This window comes from Vipera berus (genome assembly GCF_964194415.1).
Source record: "Vipera berus genome assembly, chromosome: 3".
In the NCBI taxonomy this organism is placed as follows: domain Eukaryota; kingdom Metazoa; phylum Chordata; class Lepidosauria; order Squamata; family Viperidae; genus Vipera; species Vipera berus.
In genome coordinates, this window is record NC_138204.1 from 75897832 (window position 1) to 75918717 (window position 20886).

The 20886-nt window shown below is 39.8% G+C and overlaps 1 protein-coding gene across 4 annotated transcripts in view; it reads right to left on the reverse strand.

The window, feature by feature from the left end:
* USP33 (ubiquitin specific peptidase 33) overlaps nucleotides 1-20886 on the reverse strand; it is a 38199-nt gene that overhangs the window by 9307 nt on the left and 8006 nt on the right. For 2 of the 4 annotated variants that reach the window (XM_081323970.1, XM_081323973.1), the window contains exons 4-17: nucleotides 20557-20619; nucleotides 18421-18573; nucleotides 17404-17506; nucleotides 16972-17041; nucleotides 14708-14821; nucleotides 13719-13797; nucleotides 12240-12639; nucleotides 9196-9308; nucleotides 8621-8793; nucleotides 8427-8521; nucleotides 8022-8055; nucleotides 2533-2578; nucleotides 587-767; nucleotides 306-432 (exon numbers count right to left, since the gene is read on the reverse strand). In XM_081323970.1, the coding sequence (XP_081180096.1) occupies nucleotides 306-432; nucleotides 587-767; nucleotides 2533-2578; nucleotides 8022-8055; nucleotides 8427-8521; nucleotides 8621-8793; nucleotides 9196-9308; nucleotides 12240-12639; nucleotides 13719-13797; nucleotides 14708-14821; nucleotides 16972-17041; nucleotides 17404-17506; nucleotides 18421-18573; nucleotides 20557-20619 (1751 nt within the window). Of the gene's footprint in view, nucleotides 1-305; nucleotides 433-586; nucleotides 768-2532; nucleotides 2579-8021; nucleotides 8056-8426; nucleotides 8522-8620; nucleotides 8794-9195; nucleotides 9309-12239; nucleotides 12640-13718; nucleotides 13798-14707; nucleotides 14822-16971; nucleotides 17042-17403; nucleotides 17507-18420; nucleotides 18574-19536; nucleotides 19656-20556; nucleotides 20620-20886 lie in introns of those variants that run through there. The other 2 variants (XM_081323971.1, XM_081323972.1) reach the window with 2 other exon arrangements.

The window sequence follows — 20886 nt, forward strand, 5'->3', positions numbered from 1 at the left end:
TTACTTTGTATGACTAAAAATATTAACTTTAAGACAGCTAAAGTCAATATTGCATACTATGTGTTAATTTTCAATGTAAAAAAGCAAAGGTACTTCAAATCTTGATATATTCCAAATATTTGAGTTAAGCTGAACTTTTAAGAACCAGAAAAAACATATTAAAGCAGATTTGTAGTACTGTCTCCCTTCTTTTTCTTCCTGTGAGAGCATCAACTAAGCAAAATTCTACTCAAATGATGCTTTCGCTGACAATGACAACCTCTGCATCTAACCATTGTTGTGCAACTTTACACTTGCTTTCTCACCTGTAGAAGAGAACATAAGCTTCTGCATTTTGGACAGTTGATTCTGTTACTTCTGTGACACTTTGATCATCAAACTCATACCATCGATTATTTAAATTATTTCGACAATAAGCTATATAATGCCCATCTAAATTAAAGAACAAATTAAGAGAATTTTTTGTTTTAAAATTGCAGGAAAAGCAGATTGGTACAGATTAATGTAATAATTTTTTTACATCAGTTGCATAAAATGTAACATATCATAGGCATAGCCTACAAAAATACCGATTATTTATACTCACTGATTGCAGTTCCATGGTGGCAGATGACAGACAAAAGGTCATATACTGCTATTTGAGCAGGACTATCTTTAGTAAGAAAAGGTTGAAGATCAAGTCCTTCCAAAGGAAAGGATACATGAGTTCCAATTTTTGTGGAAAACATAAGATCATGTCTGAATCTTTTGAGATGAATACATAAAATCTGTGAAAAACAATTGACAGACCTATTTGATGTTTATCTTTTATTTTAATAGTTAAGCAAGATATTCCTTATTAAACGGCTAATGACTTTTATTTTCTCATAGAAAATGAAATTACCACAGAACCCTTTATTTAATCTCATTATTCTGTAGCACACTGTGGTTTCTTTAGGGAAGGGGGTAATGAAACCGAATGTCTAAGTCCTTTCTGCAACCTCCAATTTTCCTCCTTTGCTCCCAGTATTTAGCAGTGGGGTTGTTTTTACTGCTCTATTTGAAAGTGCTTTATAATCTCAAAATTACAACATGGCTATTATACGATACAGCTATCAATCATCTATATTTGTGCCTCAAATTCCTTGGCAGATATTCTTTATTAGTATTTGTTTTTAAGATTATTGATTTGGTTGGGATCCCTGACATGTTACCCAGCACTAATGCAACTTGTGATCTGAAAAATGTTGCGAACAACATGGCAACAACAATTATTATTATGCTTGGCACTTTTCTACACAAACATTGCTAAAGCTAAACTACGCTGACATGACATGAAACTTATGTATGTACTGCATATTTTGTTAATGTGTATGGATGTGGGAAATTCAAGTAATCATTTACAAAACAATATTGATGTTTATATTTCCTGAGGAAAAGATATGTTTTAAAAAACCACAAAATAATTCCAATCTTCTAGAAAACTTTCAAATTGTGGAATTTGTCCAAAAAGTATCACACTGATCCTAAATGATTCTAATACAATTCTTTGCACTCCGAGCTATCAGTAGTATTTTATCCTGAATTATTTTAGTTATTAGGTAATTCTCAAGAGCTTGGCAATAATTCAGCTGACCTTTTCTGATCTTAGAAGCTAAGCAGGGTCAGCCCTAATTAGTATTAGAATGGGGGACAGCCTGGCAATGGCTAACCAGATTTCCAAGAAAATTACATGAATGCAATAGCCAGGAAACAAATTTGACTAGTCTTTAATTCTCAGCATTGGAACGTCTCTTAAGCACATTAATAATTACATCAGAAGCAAGAAGTGTTTTCTTATATTTTTAGGTAAGCACAAAAATGTACATTTTTCTATGTTTAATACATGATGATACACATGTTAAAATCAATAATAGAATTTTAGGATTATTCTCAGTCACCTCAAACACAGCACTTTTCAGTGCAGGCCAAGCTCAAATATCCAAATGAATGACACTAAATTTAAACATGAATACAGTGAACAGCTTAAAATGCACTATTCCTAGCTATCTAAAAACTGTTGTATAGAATGTAACAGTTGGTCCTCAAGACTGATAGAGCTTCAGGTGACTGTTTTGTAAATAACAGTCAGCTGCAGCCTTCCCGTTACCAATGAATCATCTTTCCAGTCCACCCTAAGGTTATGAGAAAAACACCTAGGAAATCTTAGCCATAGCATCACCTGAGCTATAAATGTAAAATACTACACTCTTTCATGAATCTTGCTAACCACTAAAATTGTGGCTGAAAAAAACAACTTTTTATTGAAGCAGCTACATAGTCTGACAGAAAATATAATTCTGGGTAGAGACCATAACAACATACAGAAGAAATTGATTTATTTTGATTGTTATCTTTTAAAGTGTTAAAAGAATCATCCTGGAAAATGAAGAAATAGAACTGAATACAAATCATGTTACATGAAGTAATTTGTTGTTATGTTCATACTGTTTATTATAAAAAAGGAAGGGAAAAGAACATTTTTATCCAGTAAAACAAAGCAAAGGACATTACCTCAGGGAAGTGTTGAACTTTGCAGAATTTTACTCCATTTCTTAACCTGAGGTAAAGTTCACATTTAATAACATTGTAAAAAATATTGACCACAAAGTTAAAAAATTTCTAATATACATCTTTTACTATTTTAGAAATGCTGACTAGAGAAAATGGAATGGAATTAGAAATCTACACTTTTCTCCACAGCTTTCACAACAATATATAAAATAAACATGATAGCTTACTATATAAAAAACTCCAACATATACCTTGGTAAAATACTAAACTTAATAATAAGAATAATTGGGTATAATTCCAAAACATCAGGAGCACCACTTTGACACCACTCAATTGCAAAAGGCAGCTTTACTTGGAACAGCTTACATCCTACAATGATATCTTTAATATTATTAAATAACATCTGCCTATCCCAGGGCTTAATAGGTGGACAAAAATACCAAATCCAATCTAAGCATCTGGCTGACTGTGCGACCAACTATAACCTATATTAAGACAATGAAATGCCTTTTTTTCCAACTATTTATTTCCTGCCTTTACAAATAACTGGATGTGGCAAACATGAGTGGCTATGGGACTGCCTGGCTGGACATACCCGCAAAATGGTTTATTTGTCTTATTCAAGCACGGACTTATTTGCGCTCAGGGGTGCTCCCCCTTCCTGGGCGTGACCCGCCTTTATTTCAACTCCTCTTGATGACGGGCCCAATTATTGGGACCCTGAGAGATGGTTGGGCAAGGACAGGAGCCTCTGTCATAAATTTAATAAGAGGCCCCTGGTGCTCTTTTTAGCTCAATTTTTTGTGGGGTTAGGGAGGGGGGAGGGTTCTCAAAAGGTTTGGTTGGAAACTGGGGGGGTTCCACCAACCGTTTCTCAGACCAGGCCTGGGATTGATCGCGCCGTGACGAGGCTTGGGTTGGATGCCTCCGGGGCCCCGGAGCGGGGTGTGGGTTTGTCTATTCCCACGGCGGTAGGGAATGGCAGCAGGCGTGCGAACAGAGGGCCGTATCAATATCCAGGAGTGCGTCCCTGCTGTCTCCAAGCGGTGATGCGCTCCGACCCTCTGGTTTCGGCCCATGGTTCCGGGAGCAAGGATGAGCAGCCACCTGAGCTCAGGCTCGTGTATTTCAATGCCAGGTCCGTAGCTAACAAGGCTCCTCTTATACGTGATTTGATCAAGGAGGAGCATGCGGACCTGGCTTGCATTACGGAGACCTGGTTGGGCCCAGAGGGCGGTGTCCCTCTGGTTGATCTTTGTCCATCGGGTTTCTGGGTGCTGCACCAGCCTCGGGCTCAGGGTAGGGGCGGAGGAGTGGCAGTAGTCGTGAGGGAGACCTTATGTCCGCGGGAGGCCACCGTTGTCCAAATAGTCGGGTGTGAGTCCCTCCTCCTGAGATGTGGCCCTAGAGCTCAGTTGGGCTTGCTGCTGGTGTACCTTTCGCCTAGTCGCGCAGTAGCAGCCCTGCCTGAGCTTCTCGACATCCTCTCAGGGTTGGTGATTGAGTTCCCCAAACTTATGGTTTTGGGTGACTTTAATCTACCATCCCTGGGGGGATCATCTGAGCTAGCTCGGGAGTTCATGGCTTCCATGACGGCCATGGACCTGACGCAAGTTATTCAGGGTCCAACTCATGGGGGGGTCACACGCTCGATTTGGTTTTTCTATCTGGACGGTGGTTAGATGATCTGGGTGGGGGTTCCCCAATTGTTATGCCCCTGTCATGGACCGATCATCACCTCCTGCGGTTGGTCTTCCGTTTTGCCACTCCCCGTCATGGGGTTGTTGAACCAATGAGATGGTTCCGCCCTAGCCGCTTAATGGACCCTGAGCGGTTCCAGGCGGCGCTTGGGTCCCCACCTGCCTCCTTTGCTCACAGCTCGGCCGATGCCCTAGTGCACAGGTCGGCAACCTGCGGCTCCGGAGCCGCATGCGGCTCTTTGAGCTGTCTCTTGCGGCTCCCAGCCGCCCGGTGCGCGCGCACCTCTTCCAACGGGCAGTGGTGCGCGCGCACCTCTCCAAATGGAGAGTGGCACCGCCTGTTTGGAGAGGTGCACGCGCACCTCCCCGAATGGGGGGAGGTGCGCGCGCACCTCCGCGCAAATGGGCAGCGGTGCCGCTCTTTCAGGAAGCTGCCGTGGCCCGTCTGTGAAGCTGCCGAAAGCGGCAGCTTAGCAGACGGGCCGCGGCAGCTTCCTCAAAGAGCGGCGCCCCTGCCCATTCCGAGAGGTGCGCGCGCACCTCTCCGAACGACCGGAGTTGCGCGCGCACCTCCCCAAACCTTTGGGGAGGTGCGCGCGTACCTCCGCGCGAACGGGCAGCGGTGCCGCTCTTTGAGGAAGCTGCCGCTTTCGGCAGCTTCCTCAAAGAGCGGCGCCGCTGCCCCTTCGCACGGAGGTACGCGCGCACCTCCCCAAAGGTTTGGGGAGGTGCGCGCGCAACTCCGGTCGTTCGGAGAGGTGCGCGCGCACCTCTCGGAATGGGCAGGGGCGCCTCTCTTTTTGAGGAAGCTGCCACGGCCCGTCTGCGAAGCTGCCGAAAGCGGCAGCTTAGCAGACGGGCCGCGGCAGCTTCCTCAAAGAGCGGCACCGCTGCCCATTCGCGCGGAGGTACACGCGCACCTCCGGTCGTTCGGAGAGGTGCGCGCGCACCTCCGGTCGTTCGGAGAGGTGCGCGCGCACCTCTCGGAATGGGAAGGGGCGCCGCTCTTTGAGGAAGCTGCCACGGCCCGTCTGCAAAGCTGCCGAAAGCGGCAGCTTTGCAGACGGGCCGTCGCCGTCGGGCAACCGGGAACCGGTTCCATCTCATTTTTAAAAAAATGGCAGCCGCGTGCGTCCGCGCATGCGCAAAAAACCTTTTTGCGCATGCGCGTGCATGGACACACGCACGCGGCTCCCTCTTTTTTTAATTTGTGATGGAACCGGTTCCCAGTGGCTCTTTTTCTTTTTTAGGTTGCCGACCCCTGCCCTAGTGGAAGCCTGGGAAAAGGCGACCACGGAGGCACTCGACCGAGTTGTACCCATGCGGCCCTTGACCCGATGCAGATCCCAATGGGCTCCATGGTTTTCCATGGAGCTCCGGGAGATGAAGCGTCAGAGACGGGGCCTAGAGAGCTGTTGGAGATCCAGCCGATCTGAATCCGACCGGTTGCGACTAAGGTCTTTCACGAGATCTTATCTCGCAGCGATGAGGATGGCAAGGTCTAATCACTTTGCCGCCCTCATCGCGTCCGCAGATAATCGCCCGGCTGCCCTGTTTAGGGTGACCCGCTCCCCCCTTAATCAGGAGGTGAGGGAGGAGCCCTTGCAGGGTCGTGCCGAGGAGTTTAGTCAACATGTCAGACAAAATCGCTCGGATTCGGACCGGTTTGGACTCCGACTGGGCAGTCTGACGACGAGGACGAGGGCAGTCTTGTCGATATTATATGGGAGGAGTTAGATCCTGTGACTCCTGAAGATGTGGACAGGATCATGGGGAAGCTGAGCTCCACCACGTTTTTATTGGACCCGTGCCCCTCCTGGCTGGTTTATGCAGCCCGGGATGGGACACGAGGCTGGCTCCAGGCAGTGATAACTGCTTCTTTGAGTGAGGGTAGTTTTCCCACCGCCTTGAAGGAGGCGGTGGTGAGACCCCTCCTCAAGAAGCCTGTCCTGGACCCAGCTGTATTAAATAACTTTCGTCCGGTCTCCAACCTTCGCTTTCTCACGAAGGTTGTCGAGAGCGTGGTGGCGCATCAGCTCCCTTTGTTCCTGGAGGAAGCTGATTATCTGGACCCATACCAATCGGGTTTCAGGCCCGGGTACAGCACGGAGACGGCATTGGTCGTGCTGGTGAATGATCCCTGGCGGGCTCGGGACAGGGGTTGTTCCTCTGTCCTAGTCCTGTTAGACCTCTCAGCGGCTTTTGATACCATCGACCATGGTATCTTGCTGCGGCATCTCAGGGAGTTGGGAGTGGGAGGCACAGTTTTTCAGTGGTTCTCCTCCTACCTTCTGGGGCGTTCGCAGTCGGTGTTGGCAGGGGGGCAGAGGTCGACCTTGAGGCCTCTCGTTTGTGGAGTTCCTCAGGGATCGGTCCTCTCGCCTCTCCTGTTCAACATCTATATGAAGCCTCTGGGTGAGATCATTCGTGGTTTTGGAGTTGGTTATCATCAGTATGCTGATGATACCCAGCTTTTTATTTCAACCCCAAACCACCCCAGTGATGCCCTCGACATGATGTCCCGTTGCCTGGAGGCGGTCCGGGTCTGGATGGGGAGGAACAGGCTTCAGCTCAAACCTGACAAGACTGAGTGGCTGTGCGTGCTGGCGTCTCGGGAAACGCAGATTATTCCATCCCTTACTATGGGGGGTGAGTTATTACCCCCCATAGATCGGGCTCGCAACTTGGGGGTCCTCCTAGATTCACAGCTCTCCTTAGAAGATCATATAGGAGCTGTGACTAGGGGGGCCTTCGCCTAGGTTTGCCTGGTGCGCCAGTTGCGGCCCTATCTAGACCGGGATGCCTTGCGTACAGTCACTCATGCGCTCGTGATCTCTCGTTTGGACTACTGCAACGCTCTCTACATGGGGCTGCCTTTGAGGACCACTCGGAGGCTTCAACTGGTGCAGAATGCAGCCGCGCGAGTGGTGTTGGGGGTCTCCCGATACTCCCATGTTACACCTCTGCTCCGCAAGCTGCATTGGCTGCCAGTTGCCCTCCGGGTGAGATTCAAGGTGCTGGTAATGACCTATAAAGCCCTACATGGTATGGGTCTGGATTACCTACGGCAGCACCTGCTGCCGGCGCCAACCTCCCTCCGTCCAGTGCGCTCCCACAGAGTGGCCCTCCTCAGGGTGCCTCCGATCAGAGAATGTCGATTGGTGGCCCCCAGGGGGAGGGCGTTCTCTGTGGGCGCGCCAGACCTATGGAACCGCTTGCCGGTTGAGCTCCGGATGGCCCCCGACCTTCGCTCCTTCCGACGCGATCTAAAAACCTATCTATTTGAACAATCCGGCCTGGTCTGATGGGTTTGGGGTTTGGATTTGGTTTTAACATAGTTTTAATTATTGTATTATATTGGGCATAATTATTTAATCTTTTTTAACTTTTGTATTTATATTTCGATATTTATTACCCTGTACACCGCCCTGAGTCCTTCGGGAGAAGGGCGGTATAAAAATTTAATAAATAAATAAATATCCAACACACCTTCCCCCTCCCGTTTTCCCCACAACAACCCTGTGAGATGGGTTGCGCTGAGAGTGTGACAGGCCTAAGGTCACCCATCTGGCTTTCATGGCCAAAAAGCAGCACTTGAATTCAGTCTCCTGCTTTCTAGCCCAGCTGCTAAACACTAGGCCAAACTGCTTCAAATGGAGAATATATGGTTGTGGCTCTGAATTTTAACTCAGAATCTAAAGTGTTTTTTTTAGTGTACATGTTAAGATTTTACTGAATTCTGACTTATTAAGAACAAATATATATTTATTTTAAATGTAGATCACTTACTTTTTACATTTTTCACAACTGTACATATTGTCACCTGCAGACATTGTAAAGAGGGAAGGACAACCATTATTCTAAAACTATAAAAAAACATCTTTTCCCCCTTCAACCCACACTAAACCTGTTGCAATACAATAAATTGATCCTAGCATTTTATAAAATACTTATCATTATGAATTGGAAAATTGTTCTTAATTGAAAATCCAGACTATGGTTTTAAAGTTATTCTTTTGCAATTATGTTTTCTGAATGTTTGTCCTTGAAAATATTTCTCAATTCAACTTCAACAATAACACTGTGGGGAAAACTCTAATGTGCTTTCTGTTCTGTTAAATGTGAATCTGATTCAAAACAATACATCATACACAGTAGATAAATTTGATGTTTGATAAAATATGAATCTCTTACCTTTCAATTCATCTCTGGCAAAAAAGGCAGCAAGACAATCTTGTAAGGTTACTGTTGGACCCCAAAACCAGCTAGGAACACATGAGACAACAAACCTGAAATATCATCGACAGAAAAACAGCAATTGTTCTGCTGTTATAGCAGAAACATTAGTGCAGAAGAATTATTGGAGTAATAGAAAGAAAACAACTAACCTTTTGAAATATTCCACAAAAAACGCAATCCAACCTTGAGGAGCATATGCTTCACCACAAGATCCTGCCTTGACAAGAGAAGACTGATGATTTGCAGAATGCAGCTTAGCGAGATCTTCCTTACCTGGAATAGGTAAAGACAAATCCTGGAAAGTTTCCAGGGTAACTGAAACCTATGGAAAACAAACATAAAGGCTTATTTGTCAATATACTTAATCAAATTCCATAATTACATTTCCTTCTTTTAAACTTCTCATAAAACAAAACATAGCAATGCTTATCTGCACATATACCACTTATTTAAGTTCACTATAAAAGTATGCATAAATGTAAGTTACAGGTTCACTGTAAAGTATGGATAAATATTAATACGTACATAAATATTGACAACTATTAAAATATAAATAGTGCACAGGATAAAAAATAAGGAACTATGAACAGGAAAGGGACTAGTCAGAATGTTTGGATAATCTAACTTGAATAATCAAAGAACTGTTAATATATATATATATATATATTAAAAAACAATTCCACATAGAAAGTGAGAAGTTTTGCATAAGCACTGTAAAACTTACCCGATCACATGTGAGACACTGTACAGAACTTAAAATAGAACCATCAAATATATCTGATATAACACTTCGGTATTTTTTATTTTTCTTCTTTTTAGAGGAAGACGCAGTTGGAACTAAAAGAGCAAGAAAGCATTACAAAATATTATTTGAACTGTCCAGGGCTAATTAACATTAATTTCTACATGAATTTTGGGAAGGCAGCTGACATTGTTTTACTCATTCGTTATAATTCATGTACATGTAATTATACCCTCTCACCCCAATGGGAATCAATCCACCCTGTGCCAGAAGAGAAGGCATGGTACAGGCTCAATCAGTCAGGGAATTCTAGTGGGAAGGATCCAGGAGAAGAGACCTCTCTACCGTGGCCGCTGCCCTTTGTAACATATCCTGAGGTGAGAATTGCACCCTTTCTGACCTTCCATAAGGGCCTGAAGTCCTGGTTCTGCAGTGGGCCTGGGACCGCAATGGAGGGGTATCATTCTAGAAGTGGTTAATAAATTAACAGAAGACTCCCACCTCTGCAAACGGTCTTTGTAATAATTTTTTAGCATAATTATTGTATCTTATCTTTTTAATGTTTCTGGTTTTAATGTTCGTAAGCTTCCAAGATTTGCCTCCGGATGCGATGGGTGGCATACATAAATCCAGTGAATAAATAAAAATAAATAAAATGTCTTCAGCTTCAGGGCCAACTGGTCTTAACCACAATTCTGCACAAAAGATGGCAACAACCATAGTCTGTGTTTACAAGCAATTTTCATCTGCAATCTGAATTGCCACAGCCAATCCAGTATCTCAGTTTTATACCGCAATATTTATATCATTCTACGTCGTGCACATATCAAAAAGATGATCTCATTTGCAATACTTTTGAGACGCTGCAAGTATATTCTAATAGACATGGAGGGATAGAGTGAGAAGAAGTCTCAAAAGTAATGTCAATGGAAAAGCAGCTGGGTTTGGAGAAACAAACAGGCACTACTCAATTTATTATTATTATTTAAATAGCACAAAATATTTGCAGGGCGACTTTAGTATATATCCTGCCAAAGTAAGCTTTAGATGGCACTACTCTACCTTACTTGATGTTGAAAAAGCTAAGCAAGACTCAACTAAAATTTGGAGACATTTAAAACAAAATCAAAAGAAAGCAATGGCAAACTATTTCTTTGTTGTAACCAAAGACATATACATAAAATCTCACTTAAATGTTAGCTTTGGAACAGGAGATAAGATTTACAAATGTACAAAATTATTTCAGTTCAATTCAATGCAATAAATCAGAAAATAAAAAAAATTCAATGAGCCTTACTAGAAGTTTGAAAACCCCACAAAATGAAAGACTGATATTATTGGAAAATAGCACTGTATTTAAACAGTGCTTTGACAAAAAAAATGATGCAACTCCCAAAGGGCAAGCAACAGATAAACAGAAATTGCAGTTCTAATGCTTAATCCCTAGATAAAAATTGTGAATGCTTGCCTTCACTTACATTGCTGCGTTACTTTTATGTTGACTGGAAAAACGGCTGGCAATTACACAAAGTCTTAAAGCTCTTAATACAACACAGTGGACAACTTCCCTTGAGCCAGGGGAAGATTTCCCTGACTAGCTGTAGACTACAAACCAATGTCTCTCAACTTGAAGATATGTGGACTTCAACTCCCAGGATTTTCATGCCAGCTGGGGAATTTTATGAGTTGAAACATCTTAATTTTTCCATTTTCTGTTCTTCAAAACGTATTCCAAACAACTGAAAATAGCCTAAACTCACGTCACAAACCTTGGCAGCAAAATGGCCAAATAAAAACTGATTTGGATTGTTTGGGAAGGCTGGTAGGACTACGGATGAAAATGATGGGAACTCTTTTCATTCTCACTACTTTTTAATAAAATAAAAATGGGTTCTTCTATGTATGTGTGTATTAGAATTAACTCTACAAGAGAAAAAGTTAACTATTTGTTTCCATGCATGAGCTATCTACATAAGTAAATTTATGAAATTTATCATTCAATGAATAAATGCCCGCATTTCCTATTTATGAACATGTACTGTAATATACACTATATTCTAGCCTCTTGTACATCTTCCTCGTACAATGAAGGTTTTTTTTTCTTTTTCTAACTCTAAATTACACATTTGAGAGGATATACCTAGAGAAAGCTTTCACTACAAATGCCATGGTAATAGATGAACTATGAAGTGACTTATTAGCAAGACTAAGAATTGCAATAGTGCTGAATATCTGTAGCTCGGGTGTAGGATTGAAGGTGAAGGTTCGTTCTTCGAGCTTGTGGGTTGGTTTCCGAACGTTTTGTTACCAGGCTAGGTAACATCTTCAGTGGTGTTTTTAACATGCCACAGAATCATTAAGTGTTATCAGAATCACTTGAGTAAGGGCACAGTGGCTCAGTGGGTTAGGACGCTGAGCTTGTCGATCAGAAGGTCGGCAGTTTGGTGGGTCGAATCCCGGGTGCCGCGTAACAGAGTGAGTGCCTGTTACTCGTCCCAGCTTCTGCCAACCTAGCAGTTCGAAAGCACGTAAAAAATGCAAGTAGAAAAATAGGGACCACTACGGTGGGAAGGTAACGGCGTTCCGTGCGCCTTTGGCGTCTAGTCATGCCGGCCAGATGACCACGGAGACGTCCTCGGACAAGCGCTGGCTCTTCGGCTTTGAAACGGAGATGAGCACTGGCCCCTAGAGTTGGACATGACTAGCACGCATGTGCAGGGGAACCTTTACCTTTAACTATGGCACACTAGTAGTTAACAGGTTTTAAAGTAGAAAGGATGCTGCATAATCTTGAAAAATACATAATGGAGAAGGCAAATGTTAGGCAAGTTCATGAAATAGAAATTTATGTGGTTCCTTTGGACACTCCCTAATCTCTGCCTGTCCCCCAAGCCTCAAGGGTACACATAACAGGAGACAAAGGAAATTAAGAATTAGCTCCATCAGAATGACATCACCATTTAAGCCAAACTAATTTTATGCATGTATGACTTTTAATCACTTTCAAATAATATTCATACAATCACCTGAATATCTGCTGTGTATTTGTACCTTCACTGTTTCCTGATTATTCAAAAGTTCAGCTGTTTCACGGAGACTGTTTATATCTTTTTCTGTGTCGTCCATAGAATTTGTTCTATTCATTTTGGTACACAAGGATTTCTCTTTTCTATAATCTTTAGATGTATTTTCATCCTCCTCAATTAACATTGCATTTTCTGCAGGATCATCTGCCACAGGTTTTGACCAAGGATCATTTTCTACCTTATCATCGTTAAGACATTGAAAATCTGCATCTGATGGGCATTTTTCTTCTTCCATTCTCTCTTCAATGTTTGTGGTGCTATTATCCTCTCCTGTAATAACAGTTTCTTTTAACTCTTCATGAAGCAAATCCATTAGACAACGTAGAAATTCCTGGGCATCCTAAAATTTAAAACAGGTAAAATACACATCTGACTGTGATAGCTTTAAAAAAAACACTAATTAGAGTAAATACATATGAAGCAGGGTGTAGGAGTAACATACTGTACTAGGTGTAACATACTGTTCTGCTTTTAGTTACTTCCATTTTATAATGTGATTTGTAAAAATCCAGAGGAGTATGCAGGGAAGAGAGTGAGTGGGATTTTTTTCAGTAGCTCCTCTTGCTCATAGAATCTCCCTGGAATGTCTATTTTGCACATCAGACAACCTTCTAGATAGCTTGCACTATTGCATGAAAGATTTAGACAGAATAATGTCTGAATTTTTCTCCTGCCTGATTTTTGCAAAAGGGCAAAAGAAGATGGGGCAAAAGAAAATTAACACCCCCCAAATCTATTTCTTTTATACTAGATTTATAATTAAATCTAAATGTTATATTAATCAACATTTTGAACATTGAAATGAATTTGTCATTTACGTTATTTTTAAAACCAAAAATATATGGTCCTAGCTCTCTTCCTCTGAATAGAAAAAAAAGAGCTTTCTATTGTAAGGTGTTTATATTACACCACAGTGTAAATATAAAGCCTGAATTAATCAACTTAACTGAATAAAGGAGAAATATACAAAAAAATCCAGCAGTTTGCCAGTAAATTCAACATCCATTATTTCTGTTTCACTAGATTATAACTATACCCAGTATCTTTTTTATGCATGTGTGTTTAATTAATTAACTAATTAATTAATTGATTGATTGACTGATTGGACTTATATGCTGCCCTATCTCCCAAAGGACTCAGGGCGGCTAACAACAATAAAACACAATAATACAAATGTTAAAAAAAGACTAAATTACCAAGCCCCAGTGATAAAATATTAAAAACATTTTCTTTTTAAAAACCCTTTTCATCAGTCCAGGTCAGCCTGATGGAAAATAAATGTTTTGAGGTCGCGACGAAAGGACCGGAGATCCGGGGCCATTCGGAGCTCAAGGGGAAGCTGATTGTTTTTATTTCTTTGAAGCTTGCAACTGTTTAGCAACAATCATTTTTAGTGGCGTAAAAGCAGGAAAAGCTTACTTGTTGAGAATAGCCTCGAAATGTTGGATTAACTGCTTTAATTCCTTGAAACAAATTGGTGGGGACCACAGCTCCAGGCCTGGAACAAAAAACACTTAATTTTGTTTACACTTTCTCAAACTGAATAGATTAGAACAAGGGTCCCCAACCCTCGGTTCATGGACCAGTACTGGGCCACGGCATGCCAGCAACTGGTCCGCACAAACAAGCGAAGCCCCATCCACGGGATGCAGGCAGCACACAAAACCACGCATCCTCTGGTCCACGGAAAAACCTCTCTCCATGGAACTGGTCCATGGTGCCCAAAAGGTTGGGGACCTCTGGACTGGAGTACTTCAGTGTACCAATGTTCAGTTTAGCAAATCAGAAATATTGAAGTAGGAAATTGTTAATTTTACTGTCTTAATATATCACAATCACACATAGTTAACAGGATTTACTTCTATGTAAATATATACAGAATCTACTGTACGGATGGATATGGTTCCACTGGTGAATATTCAGAGCTGGATGTTGCTTTTAAATATTAAATTTTTGTTTAAAAAATTTATTTATTTATTAAATCAAAGCACTGATTATTGTTAAACCTAAGAAAATGAATAGGCAGCTATAGTAATTGCATAAATGCAAACCAGAATTCTAGTTCATATATTTATTACTAACAAACATTCCAATGGTGTGTTCCCTTCTACAGAACTGTGAAGTGGAAGGTTATCTTTCAATGTTGAATTTCTCTCCTTCCAACTCTGATATTCTCAAGTTGTTTCAGATGACATTCCAATCCCTCAGATCAGACGTTGGACATACATCATGGAATTTGAGGAATAGTGGACAAAATCCATTGTATGAACAGAAATATGTAATGAAATGTTGGATTTCATTCTTAAGATTGTATGTATTCCATTATTTGGAAAGCATTCACATCTGAAAAATATTATATACCAGACTGATTTATAAAAAACACTATCAAAATGAAAGTAACACCATACCTGCTTTTATGCCAGAGTTCTGTTATAAGTTTGTAATAACTTCTGCAAATGGCTGGTTTTTTATCGGTCCGAGCTAAACTCCCACAGTCAAGGAAAAACTGCGTCAATGGGGGGCTGATAAAAGAAAAAAAACCACAAACTAGTAGTTTGAAAGAATGCTACATATATCCATGGTTCTTCAAATTGAACTATCATATGAATTCTTTATCATTTAAAAAAACATTTAATGTTCAATGTAGTCAATAATATTGCTGAATCCTCATGCATCTTTTCAGCATGCTAAGAACAAATCTTCTTGCATGTCATAATCGGTGACAAAAAAGTTACTTTTACCATTTCAACAGTCAACACCTAAGCAAAATATCTGTTAGATCAAATATATAAATTGTTACTGGAATATGATTCAGGAACTGAACAAGTCAGATCGCATTATTAAAGAGATGGAGAATTTAAGCAGGGTAACTGATGTGTAACATATGGCAGGGATCCCCAACTCCCGGTCCATAGACCGGCATTGGGCCACAGCATGCCAGAAATGAGGCCACGCAAACAAGCAAAGCCCCATCTGTGGGATGCAGGCAGGATGCGAAACCATGCCCCCTCCAGCCTGCGGAAAAAACCTCTCCATGGAACCGGTCCCTGATGGCCAAAAGGTTGGGGGCTGCTGACATATGGGAATATCAATAGAAGGTAAATATTAAGTTTACTCTGAATATTACAGAATATTGGAAGACATTTGTTTTTAGTATTATATTAATTCAGCACTGACTGCCAAAATGAATATCTCATATTTTAAAAAACTAATGCACAATCAGGTTGGATCATTCTTTCACATTTGATACAATTTTACAAAGTTGAACAATTTTAAAATATGATCCTTTCCTTTTCTACCAATTGTTTTTCAGTTAAGCATCACTAAGCCTTATGTTCTCACAAAGTATATTCAATTGGTTTTATATATAACAATCACTACTAGATGCTTTCTAGTAGATATTATATTCAGTCCCTTCAACAGACAACTGGTAGATTAAGCTTTAGGAATATGTATCAATGTCCAAAAGGTCGTATCTAAAAAGTTTGATAACAACTTAAATTTGGAAACAAATCATGGACTATAACTCTTTACATAGTTTTCTGCAATATCTACAATTGTTGTTTTTTTCCAATGTAAAGTTTTAAAACTCTAGATTTTAACGTTTACTGCTTCAAATAAATTCCAAAGTCTTGTTTATTACTTTGACTGTTAATCTTATCATTTCAACCACTTTTATCAATTTCTGCTCTGATTCTAGTATCAGATGTTCAAACGTTAAACTATTGTATGATATTTGTTACAATTAAATATGACTTGTAATTTTTTTTAACGTTTTGCAAATTCTTTGTGCAATTTGTACAGTTTGTGAATCTTAAATATTCACTTTTCCCCAATTTCATTTTTTTCTGTCTTTACTTCTCTTGTATCTCTAAAAAATAAGTAACAATAAGCCTTGCAGAATTGACATCTGAAATATATATCCTGGATTAATGAAATCAATACAGCTCATTATTGAACATTATCTGCTGAAGCAGAACTTTAGCATTATATCAAAGTAGATTTCAGATTCCTTTTATTTATCTATGAAACAGGAAGTAACTAAAAACCTATGTTCTTACAAATTTCCAAGGAGAAAAGTCTTTCCAAAATTTTTGTTCATGGAAATCTTCAGAAGCTGGAAAATGTACAGCTAGAAACTTTTAATATACATTAAAATGTATTTATTCATTTATTAAATGTATATGCTGCCAATCTCATCAATAAGGTAACTCTCTTACATAGCTACTTATTTATCTTTTATCTTTTCCCTAGATTTCTGACTGAAATTTCTGGCTAAAGCAGGGGTGTCAAACTCAATTTCATTGAGGGCCGCATCAGCATTGCGGTTGCCCTCAAGGGGCCGGGTGGGTATGTCCAGGGTGGGCATGGCCTACTGGGTGGGCATGGCTAGAGTGCGTATGGCCTACTGGGTGGGCATGGCCAGCTCTACAACGTTCGCATCAAGGGTGCCTATGGGGGCCTGGGCAGGAGTGGGACAAATCTGGGGGTCTCTGGCAGAAGGAGAATCTCTGGGCCAGGGCCAAGGCAGTGGGGGCCATTCCCTCACTGTTTCCAGGATGGCTTCGTGGGCCACATGAAACCACTTTGCGGGCCGGATCCAGCCCCCGGGCCTTGTGTTTGACATGTCTGGGCTAAAGGAAAACACACAGTTTTATATTCATTTTTTTACCAGTTTGAAAGTGCTTGTAAAGCTGCATTCATGTAACAGGTGTTTCCGATATTTCTCAAGCCCGTCAAACCTGTATATAAGAAACACTGCTTAGCAAGCCAATGAAAAAGTTACAGTGTGTACAGGATATAAATGTCTTCATTCTGTAGCAATTTAGAATCAGCTTTTTTTACAGTATTTACAGAATTTCTGAGTATTTTTTATCCTGAAAACAATGTTACTATAATGCTATCATACAGAAATCTGCATATATGACAATGTGTGACATTCGCCATCTAACTACATTCCCATTTTTAGGCTATGTTCCCATGAGAAACTAAGCACATCCTAGCAACAGAACATTTTTGTTAAGCCTTAAAAATCAATTAATTGCAATTATATTAATAACTTGTTCATTTAATAATAGTCATGTGAATTATCCTACTGTATTACCTCTAGCCTTTAATTCATCTTCTTCTTCAACTTGTACATCTAGGTCATCAAATGTTGCAATTAAAGGAATTTTCAGTGTAGGGATACTGGGTAGCTTAATATCCTTAATGAAAGATTAAAAAAATAAAATTCTAAGTAGCATTCTTCAAAAATATTGACTTTTCATTTTTCCTAAAGAGCCTATGAAGGTATTTATATCAATTTCCAGCATATGTTTTCCATATAAAGCCAAAAGTTTAATTATGTATAATATCATAATATTTCATTGAATAATATACATTGGCTAAAAGAAACTCTCATGTAGGAACATAAATCTGCCACAACATACTGTCTGGCAATAGAAATGGTTTCATCTGCTTTACAGAATAGCTGTGTATTATAGATTAATGATGCAATAGCTTTGATGTAATATTTTGGGTTATTTCTTAGTTCTGTTATCAGATGGTTCGTAGTTTAAATAAATATTATGCATATAAACACAGTCTATTCACAGAAGGAATTGAGACATGTATACTACAAAAAAGCATGCAGTAAGCTAGAAATATTTTATTACTTTTAAGCATATTTCTACATAAATATATCTAAATCAGATATTCTTCTCTTGTCAATTTGCAGGTCTTAATACTTAATATTTAAAGAATTTATTTTTTAATGCTCGCCAAAAAAATCCTTGGCAAGGAGCTGTTTGGATTCAAAGCCGCAACACAAACATATAAAAATAGCTACATTACAGTCTCAATTATAAATACTGATACATATTTTGATTTTCAAGGAAATTACCTAGGATTGCAAAAAGAGTTATATTTTGTTAACTTTATATTATAACATTTATAAGCACAATTCTTTTGAAAAGGCATACATTTCTCATAGTAAAGGTTCTTTTAAAATATTTTTCTTCATGTTATCAGACAGAAGAATAAAACTCTCCTTTTCTAGTTACAATATTACAAATCCCGGCAGGAATAGCAAGAAATGTTCTCTCCCTATAAAATCCTAATACAATTCATGCCTGATTACCTGTATAATATGTTCTGGACCAGGGGAAGATAACCGTACATTTTGTAAGGAAGAATGAGTTCTTAGCTTTCTATCCAGAAATACTTCTTTGCTGCATGCGTAACACCAAACACGAAGTGTTGTAAGATTAACTGTTAAACAATGCTTTGTTTCCTAGAAAACAAAATATTAATAAATGAATTTTATTATGATCAACACCAATATGAAGACTAAGTGCACAGTATAACTCTCTGTCTTTGTACTGTACATATACTATACACATCCAAACACAGTCTAAATCAATCCACTGCAGCTTTATTAATGATAGACTCTGTCTGTACTGTGGTCATATGCTTTTAGTATACAGATTTTTTTTACTTTCCAATCTAGAGTCTAAGAGTGAGTGAGTGGTCATAAATTAGCCAATTTGCTTCTTTAAGAGACAATTAAAACCTGGGATTCTCTGCTCCTGATATAGTATCTCACATACTGACTCATATATTTACCCACCCACCGATAAAGATGCATTATTGCCTTATAATTTGTACTTTATATAATCTTTAGCAGATCATGCACAAGGAAAATGAAGGAGAGAGATGGTTAAGTCCATATACATTAAAAGGTCAACAGTTTCAAGGGAATACCATACCAAACAGAATAACAACAGCAAATCTCCCGGCCCTGTATAATTATTAGTATCCTTCCCATGGAAAAGAGCATTTCTTGTCCATATTAATGTTGTGTAGAGCAGAGGTCCCCAACCTTTTGGGCACCAAGGACCGGTTGCATGGACAGAGGTTTTTCCACAGACCGGAGGGGGCATGATTTTGTGTGCTGCCTGCATCCCGCGGATGGGGCTTTATTTGTTTGTGCAGCCTGGTTGCTGGCATGCCACGGCCCGGTACTGGTCCACGGACCCCTGGTCTAGAGTGTGTTTCCTTTGCTTCAAGCATCTTAAGTACTGCAAAATAATGCAGTTTTAGTGGTTTGGAATTGAAATGGTGTTTTGTAATCATTTCTCTTCCAACATCAAGTTTCTACATAATGCCCCCTTTAGTAGAAATATTTTGGGAATTACAAGTTCAATCATAACATGTTGTAATTTTCATAAACATTTATCAAACAAAAGCATTTTACTTCAACTTCCTGTTTGGCAGCCGTCGGGACAACTGGGAAAAGCCGGTGCTCGGCTTTCCAGCTTGGTTTTTCTTCGTCTAGCGACCCTTAAAGGGCCAGAAAGTTACCCTGGAGGGGCAATGAAGGAGAGATACTTCAGGAGCTCAGATCAGGGGGCACCCGATCAGAGTGAACTGTAGGACCCTCTGGAAAAACGAAGGAAAAGGCTGTTAAAATCTATCAGCCATAGCTGTCTCCGACAGGAAGCAGAAGGACTATAAATCAGCGGAATTTCAACTGCGTGCTGAAGCTGGGTGAGCAAAATTTTCTCTTTCCTTCTCCTTGAAGATTATAAATGTTGAGCCCCTGATTGGAAAGGGCTGGAAAGTAAAGACCCCCAGAAGATTTAAGAGCGGCGAGTAATTATATAAACAGGGGGAAAGACTCTTTGTTAAAAATATCGGACATTGATAAATAAGCATTTTACTTCATTGCATACTGTCAACATTAGTAGCTATTCACTTAAGTTATCATATTACTAACAAAAGTATCAAAATATTGGTAAACAATATACATGTCAAATAGTTTAATGCTTAACAGCAGCTTACAAAGATTACTTTATCTGTTCCACATATATTATTCAGTGTTCAAAATAAACATTATTATCAATATCAAGTTAGATGACTATGATTTTAATTAACCATTCTTGAACAATTAAATAATTCCGAATTATAACTTGCTTTCATTTCCTTTGGCTAATATTTTCATATATTTTATATGCTTGTTTTCATTTCCATTTTTATTTTTTTGCTCACTGAATTCCTCTCAGAAAAACACGATATAAATTACTGAATAAATTATACATGAAATAGAATTATTCTGGGATTTCAACATAAAGCTATTCAAATTTCTGTTAATCATGCATATAAATAAATCATTAGAAAAATGTGGCAGGACAGAATGCTATGTGTAACCACAGAACACCTAGAAATTCTGAACTGTGAAGATTGTATAAACTGTCAAACGAATATACAAACATACCTCTGAATGTATGGTGCTATGATCTATATATGACTCCCCACAACCAACATAGGAGCATCTATTCTGTTAAACCAAACAAAGTAACCATTAACAAGATGCAATCCATTACAATAATAAACACCTAAACCCACTGTGAAAATAGAGCAGTTTGCTTTCTTAGTAAATAACTACTAGAATCACCTTAAAAATAGAACAATGATAGTGCCAAAGAATAAGATTGTGGAAAAAGATTTACGGAAAGGACCAAAATGATCATACTTAATATTAACAAATCTGTTGTGCAACCTTTTGGAACCATTTTAATTAATTCACAGCAAAGCATTATCTATT